Source organism: Amblyomma mixtum, chromosome 3 (assembly GCF_055824585.1).
Source record: "Amblyomma mixtum isolate Tamu chromosome 3, ASM5582458v1, whole genome shotgun sequence".
NCBI classification, from domain to species: Eukaryota; Metazoa; Arthropoda; class Arachnida; order Ixodida; family Ixodidae; genus Amblyomma; species Amblyomma mixtum.
Genome location: NC_143014.1, coordinates 406,020,801 through 406,043,343, shown reverse-complemented (window position 1 = coordinate 406,043,343; position 22,543 = coordinate 406,020,801). Strand labels below are relative to the sequence as shown.

The window sequence follows — 22,543 nt, the reverse complement described above, 5'->3', positions numbered from 1 at the left end:
CTCGCCATGCCCTCCCTCTTTCACGGTAGCCATTCTCCAGATGGGGATTCCTCCGCTGTCGCCAGACCCTCCTCAGTCGCCTACCGGACGGTTTCCGTTTCTCCCACCCTTCGGTTGCGCCTTCCTGCGTTCTCGCTACTGCTTCCACGTAACCCTTCCACGATGACTGCCCTCGAAGTGGATCCTGTGGTAGCCACCCGCCTCCTGGTGTTCTCGCCGTACCCTCCTCCTGCCACCGTGACTGCCTTCCTTTCACGCCTTCCCATCTACTCCTTCCACAGTAACATCGTTCTCTTTCCATGATAACCACCCTCCGTTGCGTTTCCTTCTGATGTCGCCCTACCCTCCTCCTTCTACGGCAACACACTTCCTACCTCTACGGTCACACATCACCATCATCATCAGTAGCCTGACTACGCCCACTGAAGGACAAAGGCCTCTCCCATGTCTCAACAATTAACCCTGTCCTTTGCCGGCCGCGGCCTCCGTATCCCCGCAAACTGCTTAATCTCATCCACCCTCCTAATTTTCTGCCACCCCCTGCTACTCTTGCCTTCTCTTGGAATTACATGCCCTGCCCAAAGCCATTTCTTGCTCTTGATTTCAACTAGGATGTCATTAAATCGCGCTTGTTCCCTCACCCACTCTGCCCGCTTCCAGTGCTTCCACTCTCTTAACGTTACACCTATGAGTTTTCTTTCCATAGCTTGCTGCGTTGCCCTTCACTTAAGCTGAATCCTTTTCGTCAGCTTTCATGCTTCTGCCCAATATAGGTGAGTGCCGGTAAGATACAGCTGTTGTATACTTTTCTCTTGAGGGATATTCGTAAACTTCCATTCATGACCTCAGACAACCCGCCAGATGCGCTCCACGCTATTCTTATTCTTCTAGTTCTTCCCCTCTCCGGATCTGGAGGATAACTAACGTCTGGTTACTCCCGTTGCAACCACCTACCGGTTGCGCCTTCTTACGCTCTCGGCGTACTCTCCTTCTATGGTAATCATCGTCTTCCATCCAGGGTAACTACCATTCGGGTGGTTCTCTTGCCAACCATCTACCTGTTGCGCCTTCTTACGCTCTCGGCGTACTCTCCTTCTATGGTAATCATCGTCTTCCTTCTAGGGTAACTACCATTCGGGTGGTTCTCTTGCCAACCATCTACCTGTTGCGCCTTCTTACGCTCTCGGCGTACTCTCCTTCTATGGTAATCATCGTCTTCCTTCTAGGGTAACTACCATTCGGGTGGTTCTCTTGCCAACCATCTACCTGTTGCGCCTTCTTACGCTCTCGGCGTGCTCTCCTTCTATGGTAATCATCGTCTTCCATCCAGAGTAACTACCATTCGGGTGGTTCTCTTGCCAACCATCTACCTGTTGCGCCTTCTTACGCTCTCGGCGTACTCTCCTTCTATGGTAATCATCGTCTTCCTTCTAGGGTAACTACCATTCGGGTGGTTCTCTTGCCAACCATCTACCTGTTGCGCCTTCTTACGCTCTCGGCGTACTCTCCTTCTATGGTAATCATCGTCTTCCATCCAGAGTAACTACCATTCGGGTGGTTCTCTTGCCAACCATCTACCTGTTGCGCCTTCTTACGCTCTCGGCGTGCTCTCCTTCTTAGGTAATCATTGTCTTCCTTCCAGGGTAACTACAATTCGGGTGGTTCGCTTGCCAACCATCAACCGGTCGCGCCTTCTTACGCTCTCGCCATAATCTCCTTCTTACATGGTGACCCACTTCCTTCTACAGGGTAACTACCCTCTTGGTGGATCTCGGGCCAACCACGCACCAGTAGTGTCTGTGTGGTCCTTTCTTGTGTTTGTCTTGGTTGCGATATAGTTCTTTTGTTACAACATGCACCATCTAGCCCAAGAAGAAGTTGTAAGCCGGTAGCGCCTCTTTCCCTGCTCTTCCTATGGTAACTAACTTCTTTCTTCCAGCTTAACTACCCTCCGGCTGCTGCCGTTGCAACCACCTACCGTTTGCGTCTTCTTCCATTTTCGCTGTACCCTCTAATTCCACGGTACCATCCCCCTCCTTCGAGGGTAACTGCCGTCAGGATAAATCCAGCGGTAACTACCCACCGATTACGGATGCCTGCGCTCGATCTACTCATAACCTTCCTCCTTCTGCGGTAACCACCCCACGAGTGTTTCGCATGGCAACCGGTTATGGCGATGACTACGACACACTGCTGCTGCGATTACTACGACGATGACGACGCGAAGCCCAGCAACTGGTGCTTAACAGCTGTCGCTGTAAAAAATAAGGCAGCTTCAGGAGAGATAATTTTCGGCGGCATCCTCGTCTGAAATAACACACGAAACGCGTGCACGTGCAGAGTATAAAGCCAGGCCCGCATGGAGCGTTTCTCGCAGGAAAAAACGCGCCGCATGTGAAATGCACGCGGCCCAGCTGCCCAACTTGCGCAATTAACGTGGTCGCTTTTCGAGCCCGCTACTACCCCCCCCCCCCCCCCCCCCTAATGGTGCAAGTTCGGCGGCACGGCCGCGTTTTCACGTGCGAAAAACGCTCCGTACAGTGCAGGCCTAAGAGGCCAGCAGCCAGCTGCGGCCATTTCATTTGTCTCTGTAATTTACGAAGGATCAACCAGCACTAGCCCATGCACCTCTCAGCGCGCGTGCACTGTTTTATTCCGTTAGGACATGACTGGAGCATTCATAATTGCATCATTGCTTTATATTAAACAACAAGGGGCATCAAACAGCTTTGTACGCCGTGCTATGAAACGCTTTCTGCTCGATCTTAAGTTATATTCTATTACAAAGGGTGGCGTACAGCTGAAAAAGTAAATATAAAACGAAACTCCAGTCGCAAGCGTGATGCGCCATTTTTGTTGATTTAATTTTTAACTTACTTTCAGGGCCGGCATGTATAACAGTAACTATAACCGAATCATATTTGAGACAGCGCAAGGACGGCACATAGGAGACACCACGAGTGCTCTCTTTACTATGTCCCGTGCTTGCGCTGTTTCAAATGTGATCGGTAACCAACAAGCCCATTTCAGAACACCTGTATTAACAATTGCTCACATACAACTGCAAGAGAACGGAAGCAACGCGTTAATTAATGTAAATCCTAATGGGCATTATTTAATGTTAGGCCAAACGCTCTTGGACTGGCTATGAACTTTGATGACAGCGATTTGTACAGGAAGGCGATTCCAATGTGGGAATGTCCTTACCAAAGTTACTGCATGAACAACTAATTGGGCAGAAATAAATTGCGATGTTGTGGACATGATCTAGTCAAGTCGAGATGAATTGAAGAAGGAGTGCATTTCGATAGTGAGGATGATGTAATGTAGAGTGAAAAATGGTGAAGGGAGTTAGTTTACTAGGATATGTAAAAGCTAGCAGGTCAAGGGTGGCTTTTGGAAGTATTCTACTGCAAGGTATGTTATGTTTTTAGAGGCCGTGAACGGAACGGAGTTATTCTGCTTCATTTTTAAACGGCTATACATATTAGACGCACTTGACTCGGCTCCCACACTGAGACAGCATATTCTGTCTACGATGGAATAAGCGACTTTTCAAGCACTGATTTGATTGTTGGAGGCACTTCCAACAAGTTATGATGAAAGTGTCCCGAGGGAAACTGAACATTGGTAATAACACGCGAGATGTGAGCAGCCCAAACAGGTTAGTTTAGATGTGGACACCGAGATGTTTGTAATGAGCCACTTATTTTGAAATAAGTTTATTCGGGTAGTAATTAGGTGGCTCGCGAAGTGTTCTTGATAAGCGCATATATTTCCAATTCTTAAATTTCATGTACCATGTCTTACACCAGGCATTAATAGCGTTATGATCGGTATCAAAGCCGCTTAAGTCTCAGGTAGCGCCTTTGACAAAAGTAACCAAGCTGCACGGTTTGGCCCTCAGTCGTATAGAGGAGCACTTTAGCTATCCCTCAAGCTAACTCTTTCTAAGGTAAAGTGAACCCTTGTCCTCACTTTTCAAGACCTTTTCATCTTCGTCCCCAGGATTCCGGCCCATGCGCCTCGGAAAACCGGTCGCGCCATCTCGTGACAGCCGGCGGCGCGGTGGCGCGTAACTGAATGGCAATGAAAAATAAAAATCAATATCTCGTCACGCGTAGCTGTTACAAGCGAGCTCTCGCGCTGAGGTGTCAAATACCTGCTAAAGTTTCTTTTAATAAAGTTTCATCAGTTTGGCTCGAATATTGCGTTTACCCTGCGCGATGAGGTATGGTCGCATAAAGCCTATGACCAGGTCGTGAAAAAAAACCAGTTGTCCTCACTTGATCACTCACCGCTGCCCTAATTTACAATATATCGGATTGCACGCGGAGTTTTAGCCAGCTAAATATCCCATCTTTTAATAGATATAAAGTATTTGACATTCGAAACAGGCAAAATTTTTCCTTGGCTATTTTTCTATTGATCATGCATCCTCAGCATCCGCAAGAAACGCGTGGCGCCCTCTCTCTGCGTGTTTGGCTAGGCGCACGTCTACGCTTTGGTTGATTGCTTTAGGGAGGGTGAGTCATGCTGTATGAATGCGCGCTTTTATGACAGTATCCCTGTCGGAAGGATGCACACAAACATGGGCTGCTACAAGAAAGCGCGCGCCCTGTATGTGTATATAGAGAGAATTATAAGGAAATTCTTGTACTTGACAGGTAAATTTATTACTGCAAGCGCATACAGAGACTACAGGAAGATGAGTGATAGTGGAATTGCGTGTGCATTAAGAATATAAAGCAATGAAACTTAGGCATTTCTGTTGAAGTAGTGTAACGCTCAATTCTAGGACGCGCGTACTTACAGCTCATTCAACGATGCTTGTAACAGTTGAACATACTTGCTACTTTTCCTTACTTGCACCGTGCGTTGAAGTAATTGAAATCTCGCATTATTCGCTTCAGGTTAACGCTCAATAGCAGTCAGCTCTTCTAAATTTTCGGCGATGTGGTCAAAATTGATAACACGCAGCAGTGGCGGCAGTTCCTTCCATCGTTTAATCCCTCGTCTTGCTGTTACAGACTTCTTACCACGTGCACGCATGATCAGCTGGCAGGCCATCGACAAATAGCTGCGCTACAAGGGAAGCAAGCGCTACGTCATCACCGGACAAGACTATAAGAAGACAGCTCTGCCTCCGGCGCGGCCACATAGCACGCAGCAGTGGCGGCAGTTCCTTCCATCGTTTAATCCCTCGTCTTGCTTTTGCAGACTTCTTACCACGTGCACGCATGATCAGCTGGCAGGCCATCGACAAATAGCTGCGCTACAAGGGAAGCAAGCGCTACGTCACCACTGGACAAGACTATAAGAAGACAGCTCTGCCCCCGGCGCGGCCACATAGCACGCAGCAGTGGCGGCAGTTCCTTCCATCGTTTAATCCCTCGTCTTGCTTCTGCAGACTTCTTACCACGTGCAGGCATGATCAGCTGGCAGGCCATCGACAAATAGCTGCGCTACAAGGGAAGCAAGTGCTACGTCACCACTGGACAAGACTATAAGAAGACAGCTCTGCCCCCGGCGCGGCCACATAGCACGCAGCAGTGGCGGCAGTTCCTTCCATCGTTTAATCCCTCGTCTTGCTTTTGCAGACTTCTTACCACGTGCAGGCATGATCAGCTGGCAGGCCATCGACAAATAGCTGCGCTACAAGGGAAGCAAGCGCTACGTCACCACCGGACAAGACTATAAGAAGACAGCTCTGCCTCCGGCGCGGCCACATAGCACGCAGCAGTGGCGGCAGTTCCTTCCATCGTTTAATCCCTCGTCTTGCTTTTGCAGACTTCTTACCACGTGCAGGCATGATCAGCTGGCAGGCCATCGACAAATAGCTGCGCTACAAGGGAAGCAAGCGCTACGTCACCACCGGACAAGACTATAAGAAGACAGCTCTGCCCCCGGCGCGGCCACATAGCACGCAGCAGTGGCGGAAGTTCCTTCCATCGTTTAATCCCTCGTTTTGATTTACAGGCTAGTTGTATTTTTTGTCTACCGTAAGAGTTCAAACAATAGTTTTTTTTTTGCCGCTGCTGCTGCTGTTGCTATTGTTAGTGGTGTACTTGTCTGGCATGTCACGTAGCCATCGAGAAAGATTCCACTGCCATAAACTGTCCTGAGTGTACTTTCACATACCATGCCGGGAGTTGCGCAGGAGTGGGAGAGGCAGCCGTAAAGGCCAAGCCTGACATAGGAAAGTCATGGCTTATTCCAACATGCAAAGCCTCGAAGTTAAGAGGTAGCCAGAACACTGGAAAGGCTAAACATGACTATGATGTTGACATTGTGGCAAGGCTAGCCAATATGAACAAGAAAATTGGAGCCCTTCTGCCCCTTCTGAGCAAAATCGAGAAACTTATGACCATGAAAGAAACTGTGGAAGCAATTGAAAAGAATGTCAAGTTCTTATGGGACAAATATGATAGCGTAATAGAGCTCGTCACAGCCCAACAAACAGAGATAACTGAACTGAGGGAAAGGTTAGACAAAGTCGAGTCGGATGCATCCCTTCAAGAAATTAAAGAACTGAAAAGAGAGATAAACGACCTGGATCAGTATTGCCGTAGACAGAACCTGGAAATTCATGGCATGGAATATACCGAAGATAAAAATTTGCTGGCAAAACTAAACATTATCGCACGGAAACTGGAAATCCCGGAAGTAACAACGCGAGACGTAGAGGCAATTCACAGACTCCCTTGCAAACCTGACAAAGTCCCTCCAGTGCTAGTGCGGTTTTCTTCACGTACGCTGAAAAACCAATGGGATGATAAAGAAGGACAAAAGTCTTGAGGACAAAAGTACCAGGCATCAGATTGTTCGATAACTTGAGCCCGCAAAATAAGAAGCTCTTTTGGCTAGTCAAAACAAGGGCGACCGAGAAGTCGTATGAATTTTCTTGGCAGAGGAACGGAAGAATCTATGTGAGGAAAAAGGCAGGTGAGCTCGCCATCCTGATAAAGACTGAAGATGATCTCAGCAAGATCAACTGAAAGACGCAAATTCCCTGTTAATGCCTCTGACCCATGTCACAGCCTTCCCGCAATACGGCTACTATGACGGACTGGCATTCGCTGATGCTCTCATCCATCTACACCCACTGCGTAGATTCCTTTCAGTTTTTCACCTGAACACGCAAAGCTTGCGTAGTAAACAACTAGAAGTAATTAGCTATTTAACATCCCTGAAACATGAATTTAGCGTTTTGTGCTTTACGGAAACATGGTTTACTGACAAACATGATGCTTTCCAGTTTGATGGTTACAGATGTGAAGCCCTCTGTCGCAACCGCCAAATGGGTGGTGGTGTAGCACTATACATTTGTAATACATTCAGTTATACTGTCTTGGAAGAATACTCTGTGGTCACCATTGACTACGAAGTGCTTACAATCAATTCCAAAGGTTTTATTATAACAGTGTTATACCGCCCGCCTTCTGGATCCCTTCCCGTGTTCTTAAACTTTTTTCAACATTTCACGGAATATCTCACATCGAAAGGTCTTCCCGTCATTATTGTGGGGGACTTCAACATTAATGTACTGTGCAAAGACTCATCATCAGTTGCACTTCTTGAATCAGCGCATTCAGCTGCACTGAAAAATGTTCTTGATGCACCCACTCGTGTGACCGCCAGAAGTGAAACGCTCATTGACCTGTGTTTTAGTAGCTGTTTAAAAGATTTCTGTGCAGGTGTCCTAGCAACTGGTATTAGTGACCACATGCCTTTTTTCTGTTTCCACCCTATTGAGAATCAGACGCCTCGAACTCTGCTTCATCGACGACGCATTAGCGAAAATGGAATGATTATTTTCGGTAGCATGCTATCAAATACAGATTGGAGTGAAGTCTTAAGCATTCAGAATGCCAATGATGCGTACAATGCTTTTGTTGACAAAGTAATTAAATTCTATGAAGCAGCATTTCCTGTTGAGAAAGTCGTTAAATGTCGCAAAGCAAGAAAGCCATGGATTACAAGGGAACTTTTGGAAAGAATAAATAATCGAGACAGGTTACTTCAGGAATTTATCAGGACTAAAGATATAAGTAAATTTTTGCAATATCAGAAGATTAGAAACAAGCTTAATACTGACCTGAAGAAAGCCAGTACAGAGTATTATGTTAACAAGTTTACGACGGTTTACGGCTGCCCTGGAAAAGCTTGGCCTCTAATGAAATCCCTTCTGTCGCAAAATGCGAATACTGCCCCACAAGAACTCATAATTGATGGCATTGCTTATTCAGGCTCCACATTGGCTGAAAAATTCAATACTCATTTTCTAACGTCGGGCATTACGCATATTTGCGATAGCGCCCACTCGGAATTGTATTTTGATGATCGGTTGGCAGATACAATATTTTTATCTCCAACTACACCGTATGAAGTTGAATCCGTGCTGAAAGGTCTCAAGGACAACTGTGGTATCGGGTACGATGAAATAGCAGCTCGTGCAGTGAAAGCGGTGGCTAACCTGCTCAGCTTACTTCTTTCACACATCTGTAACTGTATCTTGCGTGATGGTTTGTTTCCTGAAAAAATGAAAATTCCCCGCGTCTGCGCGGTACACAAGGGAGGCGACAAGAACGTTTTCGGGAACTACCGTCCTATTTCCGTGCTTCAGGTGTTTTCAAAGACAGCGGAGCACGTAATCAACAGTAAATTGGGTAGCTTCTTATACAGCAAGGGCGTCATCAAACCGCAGCAGTACGGGTTCCAGAAATGTAATCAGTAGAGTCTGCTTTGTTAAACATAAAAGAAAAAATAATTTCGAAGATTGAAAATAAACTTTACACTGTAGGCATATTCTTAGATTTCAAGAAGGCCTTCGACTCCATAAAGCATGAGATTCTTTTATATAAACTGGAAAGATACGGTGTTCGTGAAACTTCGCTACGTTTAATCAAGAGTTATTTGCAGAATCGACTCCAGTACGTTGGGTTTGGTAACGTTAAATCAAGTTTGCAAGTTATAAAATATGGTGTGCCACAGGGTTCGATTTTAGGACCATTACTGTTCCTTCTCTATGAGTAAGGGCTATGAACTCAAAAATACCGATTTCAGCATTTCGCGAGATTACTCGAAAACGGTTCGTGCGAAACGCAGCCAACTGTGGAAGTATGCCAAATCAGTAAAAAAAGAAGGTGACAAGGTCCGTTTGTCTTTTGATAAACTGCTTATCAATGGTGTCTCGTATTTCTGGGATGATCAAACCAGTAGCGCAGTACGCGTGTCCCTTGCCTGACGCATCCCTTCCAGTTCTCCTAAAGTGGCTGTCAAACCAACCGTGCGGCCAAACGCGCAGCGTTGCTCCAATTACGATGTCAGTTTTCTGTACACTAACATAAGGAGTGTTCTTTCTAAAAACGTAGCTCTTTCTTCTTTAATTGATTCATGCTGCTCCTCGGTCATCGCGCTTACCGAGACTTGGTTAAATGACATGGTTCCTGATGATGTCGTTTTCGCCTGTGACTCCGAATTCAACATATTTCGTTGTGACCGCACGGGCCGTAGACGTGGCGGTGTCCTTCTGATAAGTGCTCACTGCTGTGCCTATTGAGGTCACGTCGTACCTAGAATCGGTATGGGTTCGGTTGAGTTGTGGTCCCACGGTCGCCATCATTGGCGTCATTTACCGCCCTCCGGACATGAATTCTCATTCGCAAGTCAGTTTTCTAATTTACTAAGCGATCTTACTTGTCGTTTCCCGAATTCAAGCTTACTTTTACTTGGTGACTAACTTTCCGGCTATTAACTGGTCGTCATTAACAGCTCCTGCCAATGATCCTGAAGCTCAGGCTTTCCTCCAGTCCCGTCTCGACTTCTCTTTGCAACAACTTATTTCTGAACCTACGCGTCGTTCCGCCACTACAGCCAATATTCTCGATCTTATCTTGACAAGTGATCCTTATCTTTGCTCCAACATTGCGCTCTTAGAAGGCCTTTCCGACCATTCCATAATCACGGGTAACCTGAATTTTGTGCCCCATAAAAATGTAACTGGTACTAAACAAATAAGGTGCTACAACCGAGCAAACTTCGGTGAAATAAACGCTCAGTTGTTTCGCTGATCATTTCTTCACGATTTTTCGTCACGCTCCGTGGAAACGAACTGGAACCTGTTCAGCGTGAAACTTGCTACTCTCATTGACAGATTCATACCCGTCATCAGTATCCCATGCACTAACACAGCGCCTTGGTTTAATAGGCATCTACGTCGCCTTAATAACAAGAAAAAGCGCCTTTACAGACAAGCCGACAAGAACAGACACTCCGAATCTTGGCAACGGTACAAACTATGTGATAAGGAATATCAGTCTGAGTTGATAGCTGCACGTAGGCACTTCTTCACACACGATCTACGGGCAATGCTAACAAACAACCCACGGAAGTTCTGGCAAATAAACCCCGCTGATCATCCTGACATTACTCTTACCAACGCGGAAGGCAGCAGTGTTCCAGTGGCCTAATGCGCCGAACTTTTCAATAACGCATTCACATCCGTTTTTACCCGTGAAGATCTCCCTCTACCTCCTATTTCTGTCAGCACTTCTAATACGTCAATGTCCGAAATATGTATCAGTGAGACCGGTATCCTATCCTTACTAGGGAAGCTTAAAACAACATCAGCATCAGATCACCTTGGCTTTAATAACAAAATACTCAAAAATTAATCTGATGGTATTCATCGCATCTTGTCCGCTATTTTTTCACAATCTCTATCATCAGGCGTGATTCCGCTGGATTTGGCGCCTAGCTGAAGTTGTGCCAATTTTCAAGTCTGGCGATCGTTCCTGACCCCTAAATTACCGACCCATTTCATTAACTAGCACTGTTTGCAAACTTCTTGAACACGTAATTCACTCGCAGGTAATTAACTATCTTGAAGAACATAACATTATCTTTAAATATCAACATGGGTTCCGTAAAGGCTACTCATGCGAAACGCAACTTGCCGGATTCATTCAAGACATACAATCATCGATTGATGCTGGCATTCAAGTAGACTCCATATTTCTTGATTTTTCTAAAGCTTTCGACAGAGTACCTCACAACCGGTTACTAATGAAACTAGCACTGCTTAATATTCACCCTCTTGTCATTTCATGGGTTAAAGATTTTCTCTTTTCCAGGTCGCAATTTACAACTGTCAATAACCACAATTCGTCTTTCAGCCAAGTACACTCTGGCGTCCAACAAGGAAGTGTGCTTGGCCCCTTTCATTTCCTAATATTTATCAACGATTTACCGGATTCCATTTCTTCCCATATCAGACTTTTTGCTGATGATTGTGTAATTTATCGCAAAATTTATTCTAACACCGATTCCCAATCCCTTCAATCTGACCTGGATTCAGTAACAGCATGGTGCTCAACCTGGCTTATGCAACTTAATCATTCAAAAACTAAATTGATCTCTTTTACTAACCGAATGTCTCGAATTCAAACAGCATACTCCTTAAATAATAGCTCACTCGAGCTAGACACCACGTATAAGTACTTAGGACTTCACCTTCATTCAGACTTAGCATGGAACCACCATATTAACCTTATGCTTGCATCTGCTAATCGGTCATTAGGTCTCTTAAAACATAACCTAAAGCATGCTCCTCCTCACCTCCGTGCCCATGCCTATACCACTCTAATTCGACCTAAAATTGAATATGCCTCGGCTATTTGGGACCCTTACCAATCTTACCTAATAAATAACATTGAATCATTGCAGAACCAGCCGCCGCGGTGGCTCAGCGGTTATGGTGCTCGGCTGCTGACCCAAAAGACGCGGGTTTGATCCCGGCCGCGGCGGCTATAATTTCTTTGGAGGAGAAATTCTAGAGGCCCGTGTACTGTGCGATGTCAGTGCACGTTAAAGAACCCCAGGTGGTCGAAATCTCCGGAGCCCTCCACTACGGCGTCTATCATAGCCTCAGTCGCTTTGGGACGTTAAAACCCCATAAACCAAACCAAACCATTGCAGAACCGCGCCGTTCGTTTTATTTACTCCGATTATTCACGTAACACCAGCATCACAGCCTTAAAGAAACGCGCAGGTCTCCAGGATTTATGTCTCCGCCGCAAAATTGCACGACTATCACTTTTTCATAAACTTTATCATTATCCATCACTTCATAACGACTTTTTTTCTTTGCCTCCTTCGATTTTTGACCGCCGCGATCATCCCTTTAAAGTTAGGCGTTTCACGTCCAGAACATTTAACTATGCGCATTCATTCTTACCACGCACAATATCTGACTGGAACACTCTGCCTTCACATATCGCAACCACCACTGATCCTGATAAATATTTTAAACTTATATCTTCAATAACTACTGCTTAACTCTTCGCATACATTGTTATTTTATTTGTTCATGGCTTCCTTTTTTGCAGGGTATGTTACTAAAATGATTAATTGCATTAGTGTTCTGTTTGTATAATTTTAATACTGCAGTAATCTTCGTTCTTTGCCGCGCTGCCATTCTTTTGATTCTTTCGCTTACTTATGTCATGCAAAGTGTCTTATTTGTGCTTTTGTTGTTTGTTTTATATTTGTGGTTTTGTTTTATTCTGTTCAATTGCCTGTGCCCCCCCCCCCCCCCCCCCTATGTAATACCCTCTCGAGGGCCTCTAGGGGTATTCTGTATAAATAAATAAAATAAATATAAAACGATATTGTAATGATACCGCAGACACCTAACATTATCTTGTACGCAGATGACACAAATGTATTTTCCAGTGGTCCCGATCTTGTGGAAGTAATGGATACGGCAAATGAGTGGCTTTGTATTCTGTCGACATGGTTATCCTCAAACAAACTAGCCCCGCGTACTGTACGATGTCAGTGCACGTTGAAGAACCCCAGGTGGTCGAAATTTCCGGAGCCCTTCACTAAGGCGTCCCTCATAGCCTGAGTTGCTTTGGGACGTTAAACCCAAGTAAACCAAACCAAACCAATCAAACAAACTAGCGCGTAATGTAGAAAAAACCAATTATATAATATTCCGAGCAAGGAATAAGTTAATTCACAATAATATAAAGTTAACATTTCAGGGCCATCAAATTAATAGAGTGGATGTACATAAGTTCCTAGGCGTGTACTTCCATGAACATCTGAGCTGGACACATCACGCATCAAAACTGCGGATAAACGTTTCAAAAACGCTTGGCCTCCTCAAGAGGTTAAGGTTTATTTTGCGAGCTTGGTTTAAACAGAAAGTCTATTACACAATGATTTTCTCCCGCCTATAGGAGGTATTCACTGAGGCCGCGCTACCAGACGGCGCGAGCGTCGCCGCGGCAAACGCGCCATGTTTGCGGTCGTTTCACGCCAGCTCGCGCAGTGATCACGGTACGCCGTGAGGTACCCGGCAGTGATCCGTAACATATTTGCACGTGGTTACATGCATCAGCGACCGCGTACGCTTATTGTGCATGAAGTTTGCAGCAGAATTCCTCTGTGCCGTGATAAAACAGAGCTGCCCCAACTCGGCAGCAAAACTGGCTGGCTGCACTGCACGTAAAAATGTACACGACTTGCTGCTTTTAATATCAGTTGATAACTGTCAGCTAGTCATTCAAGGCACATCGTGGATAAACAGCACGATTAACTACCGAAATTCCAAAACTGGCGCTGCAGAAACTGATAATTCCAGCGGCAGAACGGTCAAACAAATGCTCGCAGCACGAACGTCAGACCCAGCGAGAAAATTTTGCAGTTTTGATTGTAGCTACGTAGCGCTGCTTCGAGCCGTAGCAACACGTCACTTTCAGCAGATAGAGGTGACAAGTTAAGCTACAGCTAAGCGAACAGACCCTTCGAATTACTCACCTCTCCAAAAACAGCACTTCGGCTTTCGGCACCTCGGCCTTCGGCACCCTAAGCACGGCTCTTGGACTCACCCGCTTGTCAAGTAATTGCACCCTCTCATAGGTTTGTATGCTTTAATTCCTTCGCCTGTCAGCAAACTTAAGCCGTGCACAAGGTGGGCCTCGATACCGGTGAATTCAACGCGCGGAAGCAGTCCTGTACGTCGCACACCATGCCGGCGCCTCCGCATTCCTACGGGGTGTCGACCTTTTCACAAAGTAGAAAGAAGCGTGCCCGCTCTTTTCCGCTTCGCACAGTTCACGGAATATTCACTCAGTCACGCGGCGGTACGGGTCGGGCGGAAATTACCTGCGGCGAGACGCGAAATACACTCACATTTCACCCATCACCAGCTACTTAAAGGCTGCGGCTGGCTGCGGCGGACGCGCGCGCGACCACCAACATGGCGAATGCCGCGCCGGTCGCTAGCGCCCCTTGCGTATGACGTCATGTGAATACCTCCTATACTACTGCATACTAGTTTGGGGCAGCACTGGTAAGGATAACTTAGAAAAAATGTACGGCCTGCAAAAGAAGTGTATTAGATTTATAGCAAATAAATCGCGATATGAACAATTCCCTTTGTTTTTAAAATATAAAGTATTACCCATTACTTATGTGTTCCACCAGAGCCTGGCAAACTACCTGTATTTAAAAATCAACTCACACGGACAAAATTTCGTTACGAGATATAGAAGACCAGACTGTGGTCATATGTTAGGAGAGGAAAAATACGTGAAACAACGCGCTAGAACAACCTACGGTGAGGAGTCAATAGATTATCAGCTACCGTTATTACTAAACACGTTTCCAGAACTGCATTCCATCGCAAATGATTCTAAAACACGCTATTCTTTTAAAAAACAAGTGAAAGAAGCACTACTGCTAAAGGTTGCAGATTATTATCAAATGTCGCGATAATATTTTCATTTTATCGTGACCTCAAAAGAAAAACCTGAAATAAAAAACAAAAAGGCAGCCAATACGAGCTGGCTCATATCGAACGTTAACTCAGAACCAGGACTAGTCTTCAATCGTGGTTGTTGGCGAGTTATACCCTGATAACGTTTTCAACCTGATGTGAGCTGAGACATCACCAAAGAATGTGTGAAACTGTTTTGTGCTGTTAGCTTTTTCTTGTCGATACTCTGTTTTTGCTTTTATTACTTATGTTTATTTCTTTTTGTTTTGAATTGAAAAAGACTGCGCTTGAATGTGATGTGATTTCTCTAATGTACAAGGTCTCCTTCAGCAAATACTGGCACTGTTCGCCGCACAGCGTGCGTGAAGGTCACGAGGCCCCGTCAGGCGCCATATATGGACGCCTTTTGCCTCGTGAACCTCAGCAGATATAAAAGCAAAAAATTCCCAAGTATATGTACCCCGATTCTGCTGAAATAAATTTCATTTCATTTCATTTCAAATGCAGCACGAATGCATTGAAGTCACTGTACCTCTGTAGTCTCATAATTGAATATAACGCCATTTCTGTAAGGCGTACAGGCCCAATCAAGCAGAATTCGTTTGGTTTCTAGTTGCACTCCTGTCACCTCTACGTATATAGATGTCAATAAACTTGAATCGAATGTTTCAAGTACTGCAGGATTCTATGTAGCAAACCTGGTACTCCGTTTCGTGCTTAATTCGCTAACTCATTATGCGCATTAGGTAATTTGTCCAGTGTAACAGTTCGTAGTGTGGTAATTCACAGCATTTTTTCTAGGTTGTTAAAGTGCCTCCAATTATTCGATGGTTCGCCTTCGCTAAGGGCTTTGCCATTGCGGGTCATTGCCATTGCCAGTTTGCCATTTGCCTGTCATGTCAAAGGTGTATGTAAACTACGAAGAAATAAAGCAGAGTTCATAGAACGGCATATATTGAACTATTCTGCTGACAAATTTGTCGTCTGCTCTGCAGGAAGCTATGCCTTTTCCCAAAGCAGCAATCCAGAGGCAAATCCTAGTTAAACGTTTGATTTTGTCATTTAAGTGAGAAATGAACGCCAAACAAATAAGTTCTTATAGGATAACACGACGTTTCAAAACTGGCTCTGTTTCTGCTTTAAGGCGGCAGCTGGGCGCTGCATCCCGGCCACTTGTGCAATGTGCCGCGCGCGCGATTCATTAGCGACAGGACGCTACGTGCACGCGGCCTTGAATATGCAGTGAATTTACACATGTTGAAAATGTGTACAACAATGCGTAGGCACTAGCTCACGAGCAGCGCGAACTTGTTACTTTGTATTTTGTAAATGGTGTATAAAGCTTCCTCGTCTTTTCTCTCGGTCACTTTCCTCCGTACTTCTCCTCTCTATCCGCTCCCTGTGACTTTATTTCCGTTGACTGCAGCCCTGGTGCTTCCTTTTTGTATTTTTTTTTCAGTAAACCATTACTTCTACTTCTTCAAGGTGTGACTGCGGGCGCGTTGCAGAGGCTTTTTAATAAAAGCCCACATAAGGTCGACCGCAGGGTCACGGAACCCAGACAACAATTACCCCTCTCCTGTGTCACGACTCAAGTAGCAGTTTAGTTTTATCTCCAGCACAATGGTTGCATCGAAGTCAATCTTCTCGTGACATGCCTGGAAGTGCTCGGCCACTGCGCTTCGCTTTCTGGTCATTTTTCTGACATAAACTCTGTGCTGCTTCACCCTCTCCATCATACTGTTGGTGTCCCCAACCTTAGCGACGTTTACATGACGGGGTTGAGTTGAGGAGTTGGGTTGAAAACCGGTTAATGGGTTCATGTAACCGGTTCATGCAACTACATAGCACTCCTAATGTACCAAAAAATAAAACATGACTTTAAATCTTTCTCTCATTCTTATTTTAATAGAGAAATCATGCATAACTTGCGCACAATTTCTTTGATTGGTTCCAGGCCTCGCACTAAGTACGGCACCCAGACTACAGATCACCAAATAACAGTTTTATGCAACACATATCCAACATTAATTGCTTGTGCCCAGGAGAATGTGACCATTCACCAATTCAAGAAGAAAATGGGCCATCTTTTGAAGATCCCCGTGCGAAATTTTGTTATACATACCTGCTGCATTCATTGTTACTCCTACTGCTCTCTACTGTTTATTTTGTTCTGTGCGAATGTGTTTTTCTTTTCTACGCCACTTACTATCGCTCGTTTTTGATGACTTCTTAGGATAGGATAGGAAAACTTTTAATGTCCAACAGAAAGAGGGTAGCCAGAGGGCTACCCGCCTAGACGACGGCCGAAAGGTCTTGACTCTCGGCGGCGGCTTCGGCCAGTCGGACGAGTTGTAACTGAGTCGCCGGGTCGGAGCTCAGTAGTAAGGTCTCCGATTGATATTTTGTGTTTATACCTCGTCCCTCCCGGGGAGCATGAGGACATTCCCACAGTATATGGTCCAAGGTGGCCCTATAGGTTCGCAGTTTGCGCATTTTTCTGAAAATTGCCCTGGGTACAGAAGACTCCAGAGGGCCGGGTTTGGAAAGGTGTAAGATTGTAACCGACGCCAGTTGATGGCTTGGTATCTGGACAAGGATCTATCCGCTGGAGGAAGTCTAGCTCGTTGCAAACGATAGTGTTGTGTAATTTCTCTGCAGGTCACCATGCGATCCCTACCTGTAAAGACCACCTCGCTCGGGTCCGCCCGGAAAGAAAAGCCTCCGGCGAACTCGTGGGCCGTCTCATTACCAGGCAGGGATGCAGGTGCTGGTGTCCAGACTAGTGTAATTTTCCGGTCTATTACATGACGGCTTAGAATTGTATTCGTTAGAGGGGAGACCCGGCCCCTGCTGAAATTTAGTATGGCAACTTTGGAGTCACTGATGATGTATCTCGCTTTTGTGCCTACACAAGCCAGTGCTATGGCAGCTTCCTCTGCAGTCTCTGGGTTACCCGAGAGTATGGAGGCACTTATTTTGAGGAGTTGTTTATTATTGACGACCGCGACGGTCATCATGTTCTTACCATACTCAGCGGCATCCACGTAGACCACGTCGTCGTCTTTGTAGGAGCGGAAGCGTTTCTCTAGCGCCTCTGCCCGCTTGGCCCGGCGCACTGAATGATGAATAGGATGCATATTCCTGGGTAATACGGGTACAACTATATTGTCTCGAATCTTTCCGAGCATGTCAACTTTGGCGGTTGTTCTGTTATCTCGGCTCAGATTGAGTTTTTCTAGAATGGCCCTGCCGGTTGTGGTCCCGGCTAAGCGTTCGATTTGGGACGTTCTCACTGCTTCCGTAATTTCTTCCAGGGTATTATGCATTCCTAGCTATAGGAGGCGGTGAGTGAATGTACGGATGGGCAATCCGAGAGCTTGTTTCGTGCATCGCTTGATAATTCCATTTATCTTTTCCTTTTCTGAAACTTTAAGATCAAGGAAGGGGGCAGCATACGAGATACGGCTTACTACGAACGCCTGTACCAGCCGTAGGAGATTCTGCTCTTTCATGCCGTGTCCTCTGTTGGCAATCCGCTGTTAGAGCCGCATAGTTTGTTGCGCGCAGTTTTCCATCTTAGTTATTGCATCACCGTTATACCCGTTGCTTTGTATAATCATTCCTAAAATTCTGATTTTTTCAACGTGAGGAATCTCCGCCCCGTGAGTTTGTTATTTGATGTTAGGGATGGTTCTAGTTTGTCTTTGATGCAGAGGTCGATAAAAAAGTTCAGACTTCTGCGGCGAGCATTGCAAGCCCCTACGGCTGACAGTTTTCGACCTCATTTATGGCCTTCTGTAGCGTACTTTCGATGTGCGCGTTGTGTCCACGGGTCATCCACATGGTGATATCGTCCGCATACATGCAGAAATTCAAGCCATCTATCCTCTCCAGCCTCTTCGGGAGCCGTATCATGGCCACGTTGAAGAGAAGAGGGGAAAGTACCGAACCCTGAAGGGTGCCTATGCTGCCCAAGTGTATGTCTTGAAACTGACTTTCACCAAAGTGGATGCGCGCTATCCTGCCCGAAAGGAAATTGGCAATGTAGTTGTATGTGCGCTCCCCGACGTTTAAAAGAGCCAGGTTTTCCAGTATCGCCTCGTGTTTTACATTATCGAAAGCTTTAGTGAGATCAAGTCCCACTATTACTTTCGCATCCAGCGACTTAGTGTCTAATATGTCATGTTTGAGCTGTATCATGACATCTTGCGTGGACAAATGCGATCTAAAACTTATCATCGAATGGGGGTATAAGTCGTTGTCTCCCATGAAATTGTTTAGTCGCGTTTGTATGACATGTTCCATCAGTTTTCCTACGCAAGATGTGAGGGATATGGGCCTTAGAATTTCTAGATTGAGTGGTTTCCCTGGCTTAGGTATGAAAATTACCTTAGCGGTTTTCCATTGTTTGGGAATCTCACCCTTCTCCCAGCATTCTTGCATGGAATTGGTCATCGCCGTTATAGATTTGTCATCTAGGTTTCTAAGCATTTTGTTGGTTGCACCATCGGGTCCGGGGGCTGATTTGGCTTTCAGTTTTAGTATTTCTGCTCGAACCTCGAATTCGTGAATAGGGGCGTCTAGTTGGCTGTTGGATTTACCCTCATAGCGCGGTAAGGAAGTTTTGGTGGCGGAGCCTATATATCGACAACGAATTGCATCGAGGAGCTCCTGCTCCGAACCTTCAAATTTATAACCTAATTTCTGTAAATTTTGTCGCTGTGTTAATTTACTACCTTCTGGATTGAGGAGGTGCCGAAGGAGGTTCCATGTTCTGGCGAGGCCGATATTGCCCTCAAGCTGGTCGCACATTGTTTCCCAGTTCTGATCTCAGAGTCTAAGTGCATATGCCTCAATCTCTTTGTTGTGGCGCGCTAGGCGTCTTCTGAGATTGCGATTCCACCTTTGTCTCTTTGATCGCTTTTCCATACTAGCTTGGGCCTCCCACATATGAAGAAGGCGGCTGTCTAGTACTTCAAGTTCCACGTTGTCTTTGTCGTCGAGCGTTTTAGTCGCATTCTTAGCATCCCTGCGGAGTTCCTCCGCCCATTGTTCTATGTTTGTGATTTCTGCCTTTCTCCCGTCCTGGTTACGAGCGTCGCGGAAAGCGTCCCATTCGATAATATACGGGGAGCGCGTTTGGCGCTTGGCAGGGCCAACGTCAGTTTCCATGACAAGTGTGTAATGGTCACTGCCTAGGTTTAGCAAGGAGTTGGACCAATTAGCTGTACCCGCATTCTTCACCAGGGTGAGGTCTGGGAACGTGTCGGCGCACACGCTGTTACCCATTCTTGTGGGGGTGAGAGGATCCGTGAGCAGGGTGAAGCCCATCTTCTGTATGTCTAGCTATAGCTCTCTCCCCTTCGTACAGGGCCGCGGGTAGCCCCACGCAGGGTGGTGGGCATTGAAGTCACCTAGAATAACCAGTGCGTGCTTGTTGCCGATACGCATCACTTTCCTGAATAGGGAGTCGAATTTAACTTTCTTTTGACTTGGAGTGATATAAATATTCAGAATGAAAAGACTGCGTTGAGTCTTTTTGGCCGGAATAAGTTCGACGAGGACGTGCTCTATGTGGCGGATGCCAGTGTCATGTTCAATGGCCGTAATGTTCCTTGTAACGAATGTGGTAACATTAGGTTTGTCGCCTGCGGCGTTAAAAGCTTGATAACCAATTAATTTTGACGCGCCTCCAGTCTCCTGGAGGGCGATAACCTCTGGGTGGACCTTCAGAGACGCAAGGAGGTGCTGGAGGATCGGCCTTTTCCGCCGATACCCCCGGCAGTTCCATTGCCACAGCAAGTAGTTGTTATTCTTTGTGTATATGGCCATGTTGAATTTGCTGAATGGTATGTTCCACAGTTTGCTGCCATATATTGATGGCTAAGAGCTCATTCCTGCGTCCTTGTATTACGTCTGTGAGTCCCTGTATTGCGGAGAGAATCGACTGAATTAGGTTTTGCATGTTAGTTTCCAATGCCTGAAATTGCGCTTGCATTTTGGTATCCAGGGCCTGAATCTGGGTCTGAATGTTGGTCTCCAGTTTATGGCAGACTTCATCCAGCGTAAGTTCGGGTTGTGCGCCCTCTAACGATTTTCTCTTGCTGGGTGATGGTAGGGATTTCTCCACCACCATCGTACTCTCCTGGGTATCATTTGGAGGTTTTTCGGCTTCCTGTCGTTTCTTATCTATCTGGATCTTAAGCTGCAGCTGCTTCCTAAGTTCCGCGTTTTCATTTTGAAGGGCCGTAACCGCCCCGGTTAATTTTTCCACCATGCGTTTAAGTTGTAAGATGTCCTCAGACCCACCGGGTGGGTGAGTATGGGAGACCTTATCTACAAAGCTCACCCTCTTGTGGTCATCCGGCACGTTGGTCTTGTCCGTGGGCGGCGTTGACCCTTGCTGATGACACTCAGAGCGTCCCTCGATTTTGGACCGGGCTCCGATGTTCCTTTTGTTGCCAGTGTTGTCCCGCCCCCTGGAAGCGGAGCGCTTGCGAGAGCTGGAATGGCCCCTGGAGCCGGAATGACCCCGGGAGCCGGAACTACCCCGGGAGCTGGAACGACCCTGGGAGCAGGAAGGGCCCTTGCAGCTGAGGCGGTCCCGGGAACCCGAGCGACCTCGGGAGTTGGAGCGTCCCGTGGACTGGCCTGGCCGTGACCACCAGAGCCTGTCCCCGACTCCAGGCGCGGGAAGGAGTCCAGTCGTATGTGAAATCCCCCTTCTGACCTGGTTCTTGGTCTGCTCTGTCGTCCAGATGCGTTGTTCTCGCTGTCTGTTGTTGCCTTGCTCTCACTGTCTTGCGTTCGTTCTTTCCACTGTCGCTTCTTAATTATGTGCGGGGTTCTGTACAGTTCCCGGCACTTCTTGTCTCCGAGTATGTGCCCTTTCCCACATAGGGCACACTTTGGGTCACAAGTATGTTCCCGAGGGGGGTTGCTCATACCACATCCTCGACACTTAATGTTGTCTGCGTTCGGGCATACGTCGGCTCGATGTCCGAGTTGGCCACATGTCACACAGACCTCATATTTTTTCTTGTAGAGATGGCAGCGTAGCGGCATGCCTCCATAATAAATCCAGTGCGGCACTGTCTCATCTTCAAAGAGTAACAACACGGTGCGCGACTCACGGCCAAGTCGCCTGACTCCCATCACCTCCGGGTTACGCGAGCACTTCAACGTATCTGGAATGAATTCTACGGTGTGCGAGACCGGAATTCCATGTATAACTCCTTTCCCACAGCCGTCCGGAGCAGCCAGATAGACGAACGCTTCAACGCGTCCCTCTGGCATTGGAATGGAGCCGATTTTCAGGTACTTTTGCATCCTCTCCTGGCTGTCAGTGCCTATGAGAATCGAGTTTTGCTTGTGGTTGACGAGTACGATATATTCCTTAACTTCCGCCGGTTTAAAACCTGGCGCTATCTTCACCGCGTCCGCCACTGTTGCGTCAGTGCGTTCCATGATCAGTTTGAGACCCTCTTTCGGTCTGAGCACTATTTTATGAAGCTCGGGGGAGAGGCGCGTCTGCTGCGTGCCAACAGATTGCCTTGCCAGCTTCCTTCCCTCTCTCTTTATCACCATTATTTGCGCTGAAGCTTTGTCTTGCCTCCCATCTCGGGTCGGGTCGCCAGCTTGCTCTCCCTCCCCTGTCTGCGAGAGGGCCTTGACTTTGGAATAATTAACCTTAAACCAACCTACTTGAGAGTGGAGTTCTTCAGGCTGGCAAAGGCTTTTACATGATACAAG

At 46.5% G+C, this 22,543-nt stretch overlaps 1 protein-coding gene across 1 annotated transcript in view; it reads right to left on the bottom strand.

Moving 5' to 3' along the window:
* The window catches only part of LOC149357489 (uncharacterized), a 47,875-nt gene extending 25,704 nt beyond the window's left edge, over positions 1-22,171 (bottom strand). Inside the window, exons 1-3 of the mRNA XM_089576593.1 lie at positions 21,443-22,171; positions 21,229-21,359; positions 20,788-21,141 (exon numbers count right to left, since the gene is read on the bottom strand). Coding sequence (XP_089432719.1) covers positions 20,788-21,141; positions 21,229-21,359; positions 21,443-22,120 — 1,163 coding nt within the window. The 5' untranslated portion in view covers positions 22,121-22,171. The remainder of the gene's footprint in view (positions 1-20,787; positions 21,142-21,228; positions 21,360-21,442) is intronic.
* Positions 22,172-22,543: the final 372 nt, after the last annotated feature.